Source organism: Oryza sativa, chromosome 10, assembly GCF_034140825.1.
Source record: "Oryza sativa Japonica Group chromosome 10, ASM3414082v1".
Lineage (NCBI taxonomy): Eukaryota > Viridiplantae > Streptophyta > Magnoliopsida > Poales > Poaceae > Oryza > Oryza sativa.
The window spans coordinates 16,032,736-16,040,849 of record NC_089044.1 but is presented as its reverse complement, the minus strand read 5'-3'; the positions used below and the strand labels follow the sequence as shown (position 1 = coordinate 16,040,849).

General features: G+C 51.6%; 1 protein-coding gene across 1 annotated transcript; it reads right to left on the bottom strand.

Annotated features, from left to right (window-relative positions):
- Nucleotides 1-7,029: 7,029 nt before the first annotated feature.
- LOC107279141 (late embryogenesis abundant protein 47-like) lies at nt 7,030-7,901 on the bottom strand. The gene is made up of 2 exons (XM_026020742.2): nt 7,546-7,901; nt 7,030-7,392 (listed from the first exon to the last, which is right to left on the bottom strand). Exons 1-2 carry the CDS (start codon nt 7,852-7,854, stop codon nt 7,228-7,230), a joined length of 474 nt encoding a protein of 157 aa, XP_025876527.1. The 5' UTR covers nt 7,855-7,901; the 3' UTR covers nt 7,030-7,227.
- Between the last annotated feature and the right edge of the window lie 213 nt (nt 7,902-8,114).

Below are 8,114 nucleotides of genomic sequence, written 5' to 3'. Positions count from 1 at the left end.
GTAGTGGGAGAATCGCTACACCGCTAGTCGAGGACCAGGTAGTAGTCGTAACTCGACCACTAGAAGTAAATGTACGAGAGATCGCTACGATTAACTGGTTGAGAACCAGTGAGTAGGTGTCTCTCAATCATTTGGAGTCGTGGTACGAGGACCGCTACGCTGCCGGTCGAAGACTAGTCGTAGCTGTTCCTCAACCATCTGAAGTCATGGTGCGAGAGATTGCTACGTTTTACTAGTTCGAGAACCAGCGAGCGAGTAGAATTATCTCTCGAACACCAATGGAAGTTGCGGTGCGAGAGATTGCTACGTACTGGTTCGAGGACCAGCGAGCGAGTAGAATTATCTCTCGAACACCAATGGAAGTTGCGGTGCAAGAGATTGCTACGTACTGGTTCGAGAACCAGCGAGCGAGTAGAATTATCTCTCGAACACCAATAGAGGTGCTAGAGTTGGTTTATTATGTGCATCTCATGTGGCCAGCATGACTTACACACCCAACTTGTAGCATATCTGGATGTCCGTTCGCGATCATGTCGGGTGATCAAGCTGACGGCGTTCGCAAGGAATTATCCGTTAACAACCTTTTCTCGAGTAGTCCAGCCATGGCCGGTGCTATGAGATAGGTCGTCGGTCTTCGTTGGTGGGTTGGGCGCGACGACTCTGCATTTGTCGAGATCGTTCTCGATAATGCGGTGTACTTGACCACAACCTACTCGAGTGCTCAATTGTTCCTAAAAAATATTTTCTAGAAGACAAGACATATAGCAGATAATATCGAATATGTACTCAAAAACTGCATGGATCTTCTAGCATTATCAGGATATAACGAGCAGATGTAAATATCAGGCATTATGTAAACCGTAAACGAGCATGTTTGCATGTTTTATACAGAAGAGAATAGAGCGAGCCCCCAGCGTTAAACTGTAGTCGATTTAATATAGGAGACACTTACACAATTGATATTATAAAAAAAAACATGCTCTAGGTAAACATAATAAATTATAGATATCACAATATTGTATAGATTAGAAAAATAGGTATGATAAATTGTATATAAAATATTGCGTACCTTTGTAGATATATGCCAGATATATCTACAAAATTAGTAGATCAATTAAATTAATTAATCTACTAATTACCTTAATTAATTTGTATACACCGAACAGGTATATGTTCTGATTTCCATCCATCCAGTGCACGTGGCAATCCATCTTGGTGTACTATTCGGTCTGTACATGTATGATGTACATAGCTTCTGATGTGCCTTATATGGGCTTTCTGGTTGCCTTGCCGAGATCAATTAGTGATGACGCTAGGAAGAACCAGGCAAAGGCAGCGGAGTCTGACTCCCATAAAGCAAACAAATGTACGCAGTTGCCGAAAGAAGATTGCCTTTCGATCTGTACAATGGCTGGAAGAAGATCGATCTGATCTTGAAGCTTGGTTGATATCGATGATTCTGATCTCACCGGAGGACACCTCCGGTCGGATTAGTTCTCCCCACAGTCAACGTCGTCGAGTAGTTTGTTGTCAGAGAGCCCATCTCTTAAACCCATCTCGTCGAAATCCTGAAGCACCAAAACCCCCGTCACGTCCTGATAAATTCATCACGAAATAAAAATCATTCTCTAAAAGAAATAATAGAATTAATTAAAATTCGAAAAGAAATTGGCAAACACTAAAATACGTACAAGAAAATTTCGAATGTGGCCCGGAGAATTTTTGTTAAATTCTCCTTGGTCTAAAAGGAGCTCTCAAATTTTACTTGAATTTTCAGAACACCGAAAATAATTATTAAGCAACAACAACCTTTATCAAAGTTTATTAAAAAGAAAAACTAAAAATTAATCCTCCTTTTCCCTTTGGGCTAAGTCTGGCCCAAAGTTTTCCTCTCTCCCTCGGCCCGTGGCCGAAGTCCCTCTCTCCTCCCTCTCTTTTTCCTTTCCTCTCTTTCTCTTGGGCCGCCCCTCCCTCCTTCCCCGGGCCGCCTCTCCCTCCTCTCCTCCTGGGCCAGCCGCCCGGCCCAAGCCGCGGCCCCCTACCCAAGCCGCTCCCCTCCCGCGTGCGCACGCGCGTTGCACGCGCGCTGACGGCGCGCTCGCATGGGGCCCACGCGCCGGTCGTCGTCTCCTTCCTCCAGCCGCCCGGCTCCTCTCTCTCTCCCGAAAAACCCTAGCGCCGTTCCTCCCTGAAATTCGCCCCATTCAAGCCGGATCTTTCCAAATTAATTAGCGTTAATTAATACCCTTTCCCTCCTCTCTCTTTCCCCCTAATTTTCCCCTTGATTCGTGCCCTCAGTCGCCCGGAACGCCCGCGCCAATCCCGGCCGCTTTCCATGGCCGCCGGCTGACTTTTCCGCTGCCGTTCCCACCTCTCCCGTGCCCGGCTCCCTCCCCCATCCTATAAAATGGAACCCCTCGCTCCGTTCTATCGTTTTAGCCCCTTCCCGAGCTCCCCCGTGGCCACACCACCTCTCCCCGCCTCTCCCCGCCGTCCACCACTCTCTCCCGTGCCGCCGGCCACCTCCAGCCGCCTCTGCCGCCTCTCCCGTGTGCCGGCCGGCCGTGCCGTCGCCACCCGCGGCGTCCCAGCCGCCTCCTCTTCCCCGGGCTGTCCTCCGTTTAGCGCGGGGAGCACCGGAGGCGCGTTCCCGCCGGCGTCCAGTGGCGTTGCCGCCACTGCACCATCTCCGGCCGGCTGCTGTTCATCGCCGGTACGACGATCGACGTCGCTGTCTCCTTCGTCGACGTCGCAGCGTCGCCCTCCGCCCCGGCCTGCCCTCGGATTCGCCGGAACGCCGTCGTCCACGCCGCCCCTCCTTCGGTCACGTCGGTACCCACTCCGGCAGCCCCTTCCGCCGTGCCAGGGCGCCAGCCGACGTCGCCGTCTCCACCTTCGGCATCGCAGCGGCAAGGTCGTCCTTGGCCTCGCCTCCCCTCCACCCGAACCCTGCCGGTGTTCGTCGTCGTCGTCTCCGTCCGACGCCGCCATCCCCTCCTCCGGTCGGCCGTTTCTCCTTGCCGGCTCATCGTCTCGCTGTGCCGCCACCGTCGTCGGCATCGCAGTGGCGTGTTCCACGCCGTCCTCGCATCCGGGCAGCTGCTGCCGGCTGCCCTCGTAGCCTCCTCGCTGGCCCCGGCCGTCATCGTCCTCCCGTCGTTCCCGGTCATCGTGGCGTTCGTCCCTCCGTCAAGCAGATCGCGTTCGCCGCCCGTGGTTCGTCAAGCGAGCCGCTGCAGCCCCATCGTCGTCTTCGTCCTCGGCTCCACGTCATCAAGCCTCGTGCTGGCCGCGTCTTGCCTTCGTCCAAGGATCGCCGCCGAAGTCGTTCGCCTCCGTTGTCCCCGAGCCGTCTCCGCCGCGCCCGTTCGTCGTCGTCGTGCCGCGCCTTTTCGCGTGGTGGTAAGGGTGCCTCCTCTCGCTGCCCTGTCCTCGTCCTTTCAGTGTCGCCCCGTGCCCGTTGTGCGGTTGTCGACCCCGGTACCCGTGTACCGGTGTCGGTAGTCGTTCGTGGGTGCGTGTGGTGACTATGTTTGTGTGCCCGCTCAGTAGCCGCGTGGTTTCCACGTGTGCAACCCGCGTGGATTCCACGTGTGCATCCCGCGTGGTGTCTAGTGGAGTCCGTTTGTCAGCCACTCGCCTTGGTTGACACATGGGGTCCGCTTCCGTCGACCCGTGGACTATCTCTGTGTACTCGGTCTACTGTGGTCCCTTAGGTTGACATGTGGGGTCCACATGTCAACGGCACAGCCTTCCTGTCTTTTCCAGGCTAGCGCTTACACATGTTTTATAGTTGCAAAGACTAATTAAAATAATCCGTAAATCTCCATATAACAACATTAAACTTCGGATGATCATATCTTGATCATACGAACCCCGAATCGACCCGTTCAAGTCTCCTAATGTTTGTTATAACCTAAAGAACCCTGTGCTTTCTTTTTTATGTATTGTTATTGCTTTTTTTAGGGTTGTAGCTTTGCTTATGTGCTTCGCGTAGCTTCTGTCGTTCCGGAGGTTCCCGAAGCGTGGTTCGCGGTCATCGCCGAAGGTTCGGAAGGCCGTTCTCTCTGAGCAAGGCAAGTCGCATCACCCTTGAGCATATTGAATCCCAGTTTATAAAATTATTTTGATTTAAATTATTGCATTACCGCTTTACTTAAATTCACGCGTTATCACTGTTTTATTTAGCCATGCCTATTTACTTTTGTTATGACCATACTATTATTGCTATTGTTATTATTACCTTGTTCACCCTAGGATAAACAAAACCCCAACTAGTGGATACTCTATTAATGGTTCCACTAGTATGAATTTAGGTAGATGCTTCGCTGATTAATTAGGCAACACTAGGTGGTTTTATAACTTTAGACTTTGGGAGTTCTCATATCATTTGGACACTGTGGAATGGTTGGCTTGTGATGGAATTGAACACACACCTCCCCCCCTCCCCCTCTATTCAAAACTCCCAAAATGGTTTTAGGCTGGGCTCGAGGTGCATGGTTCTGCTAGTAGCACTTCGGCCACTATAAGGATCGGTCTTCGGGCCTCTGTTGCAAAGCACTATTGTACTAACCACATGTCTAATGGGTAAGGCTTAACTCGGTGCTCAGTCTAGTCCTGAACAAAAGGACACGGATAGAGATGGATGAAGTCGTTGCGGCGATGGATATCTCTGAGGCAAATGAAGGCTACATGAGCTGCGGCTCGGTAATCGAGATGTCTAGGCAAATGAAGCCTACACGGGTCGGTGCCCGTTAGTCGAGATGCCATGGCACTGGACCAGTACGCGGGTGGTCTCACCCCTATGTGTGTGGCGCACCCGGTCTAGATCCTGTTGCTAGGGGCTTAATCCTGGCCTGCCTGTCCGGGATACCGGCCGTAGGCAGGGTTGGGTCGGTACTTTTGTTCACGGCTCGGATGGGTGAAGGGTTATGTCACATGTTTACGACGGGTTCCACGGCCGTGGAATGCAGAGTAAAGATGTGTCTTGCGGGTAAAGATGTACACCTCTTATCAGAGTGTAATCTATTCGAATAGCCGCGCCCTCGGATATGGGCAAGCCTAGCAATGTACCCAAGTTAGTGGTTTAATTCTTAAAATTTGCTTAACAACTAAAATGTGGAATGGTTGGCCTGGGTTGGCTTGGGACGAGCTGGGACTCAGGTCGGGTTGCCAGTTCAGTCCGAATCATCGTAGGCCTTGAGTTAAGGCAGGTTCGTGTGGGTTCACGGCCTTGATTAATAATACTGTGTAGTCCTAGGATCGTCTTTACAAAATAGCTTTGAGCAACTAAGTGTCTTTTAAATGATGTTTACTGCAAAACTTAGCCCCTATATTATTATCCCCTTGTACCCCCTTACATTAATCATGCATCTCTCGGTGTGGCTTGCTGAGTACTGTGGTTGTACTCATTCTTGCTCTATCTTTCCTCCTTCAGTAAGAGAAGCATTGGAGAAGAAGTCCTAAGTGGAGTCCTGGCTTATACCCCAGTTGAGCGCATGTGAAGATGGAGCCGTAGGCCCGCTAGTCCTCTGCTGTTTATTTTTGTTTGTCAGGCCTGAAGTGCCTTTGTAATTATGTAAATATTATCGATATAATAAAGATGTGTCTTTTATATCATATTTGTGTGGTGTACCCCGGCTTTTCCTGGGATGGGGATTAATACACTAGCGTTTGAGAAAAGGTATATTTTTGGGCGCGACAACCCCCCTACCTGGCACGCCACTGTCGATGTTTGATGTCTCAACTATGGTATTTGCATGGCATGGGGATCGTTGGTACTAGGATATACACGAGACTGAGGTAAAAGAGATGGAGACGAGGATTTTTATACAGGTTCGGGCCCCTGAATTGTCAGGTAATAACCCTACATCCTATTGGCCGAAGCCGGTATTGCTCTTATTCACCATAATCACACCAGTACAATATTTGGGGTAGCCTATCTAACTGTTGTGGACTTGGCGGTCTATAGGTCTAACTCGTAGTCGACAACAGGGTAGTCTTCTTCCTCGAGTTCGTGCCCGGCGAGGTCAGAGACAGCGCTAGATCCCTACGGCCGGCCTCTGTAGGTACCGGATAGGGTCGATCCAGGCGTATCTCTGATGTCGATATCCGGCGGCTTGTCTTGGCGTATGTTGTCTTGTATGTTGATCTCCTGTCTTGATCTATTGTTCCGTAGATTGTGGTGGGTGTCGATTGTGTCTTCTATGGTAGGTGTCTCCCCTCTCCTCCTAGGGGGTCTTGTATTTATACCCATAGGTGTCCCCTTATCCAAGTAGAACTAGGGAAACTAATATAGATACAATCCGAGTAGTCCTTGTCGTTTCCATGTAGAACTCTGGTTGTCTTTTCTTATCCAGAACTCCTCATATATCCGCAGGTTGTTTCCGTATAGGACATGGCATATGGTGTGTCCTGCCGAGATTTAGTCGACTACTATTAGGTATATGGTATCCATAACCCTGACAGATCTGATTTAATGTAGTTGGCAAGTTGATGCCCACCGGTGTTGCATCTCGACGGCTTGAGTAGTGAACTTTCCTGCAATCAAAGAATCAAGACAAGAAATCAATAAAATGATAGTATAAGGAAAAGACCTTCCATTCATGACTTATTCCAACCTGAAATGTAACCATGAAGAAAATCTATATCGTTGAACCGAAGAGAAATGACTTATTCCAAAATAGAAGTGGGGAATATATGGACGTAAGGAACCGGACAAATATATAGATAAAATCTACAATGGTCGACATGTAGATTTCCTTACAAATGAAGTATAAAACGGTCGTCATGCATATCTCTAAGAAATCAAATGGCCTGAATTGCTTTGGCATCGGGGTTCCTGCTAACAAAGCTTGGGAATCCCGGTGGGAGGAGGAGCAGCAAGCCGCCCCATTGCCTTTATGAGCAAGTTGTGGTTGTACGGGAAGCCAACAAGAGTCAAGCGATAAGTAACATCTATTGCTGCCTCAGAGAAATGAAATGACGCATCAAGACTAGTGGCAATTAGCACACGCGATCATGTCACGATTTAGCGAATGCCAATAGCAAAATTAATATTTCAATATGGTGAATGCCAGTGTGTTTTTGCATGATTAATTCCAAACACAAAGTCACTGGAAGCCTGCAGGTGCAGCATCCCAATTACACGATTACAGTATATAACTTTATATAAGCACAAGGCGTGTATTGCAGAGAGGCAGTGGTGCCAGACGCCGCCATTTTCTTCTACTGGCGCCCACGGTTGAGCCGCGCCGCCGCGGCGATGGACGCCGCCACCCCTCCCGGCCGCGCCGCCGCGTCGGGCTTGCTGCGCACCTCCACCCCGACCACCCGCACCGCGTCCTCCCTCTCCACCTCCTTGTCCGCGCCGCCCAGCTTCGCCGCCGCGTCCTGCACGCACGCAGACAGTAGAAACGTCGCGCCATGGCCGCGCCACGGCGCGCGCCGCGCGATCGCGCAGGGTTAACCAAACAGAGACAACTGAGCTAGCTAGCGCGCGGCGCCGGCGCGCGTCCGAGATGTAGACAAAAGTGCGAACCGTACCGCGAGGACGTCGCCGAGCGTGGTCTTGTCCTCGTCGCGCTCCGCCCGGGCGTTGGCGTCCGCGGCGGCACGCGCCCGCGCGGCGAGGCCGGCCGGCGCGGCGGCGGCGTCTGCGTCGTCGTCGTCGTCGTCGTCGTCGTCGTCCTGCAGCCGACCGGCCGCGCGCGCCTCCGCCGCCTCGATCGCCGCGGCGTCGCTCGGCTCCACCGGCTGGTCTCCCGCCGAGAGCGCCGCCGCCTCCAGCGCCTCGCCGATCGTTATCTTGGTGCCGTCGGCCACCGCCGGTGGCCTCTCCTCCTGGCAGCTCATCGATCCTTGCTTGCAAAATCAAGTCGCGGATAGCTTCTCCTTGGCGCGATGTGGATGAGTGAGTGATCGTGATTAGTAGGGATGGAGAGGAGACGTGGAGGCACGCATGGCGAGGCACGTCGCCACGGCGAGGCGGCGAGGTGGCGCGCCCACATCGCTTGGGAGGCAATGCACCATACTGGAACAAAGGATTTTTCCCTCATTGACGAGTTTTTGCGAATTCTTTATACCGGAATGATCAACCAATGCTTTGAATGGAC

Coding starts and splice junctions, on each gene's coding strand:
- LOC107279141 (XM_026020742.2), bottom strand. CDS start 7,854: ATGAGCTGCCAGGAGGAGAGGCCACCGGCGGTGGCCGACGGCACCAAG. Junction 7,393..7,545: donor CGCTCGGCGACGTCCTCGCG/GTACGGTTCGCA, acceptor GCGTGCGTGCAG/GACGCGGCGGCGAAGCTGGG.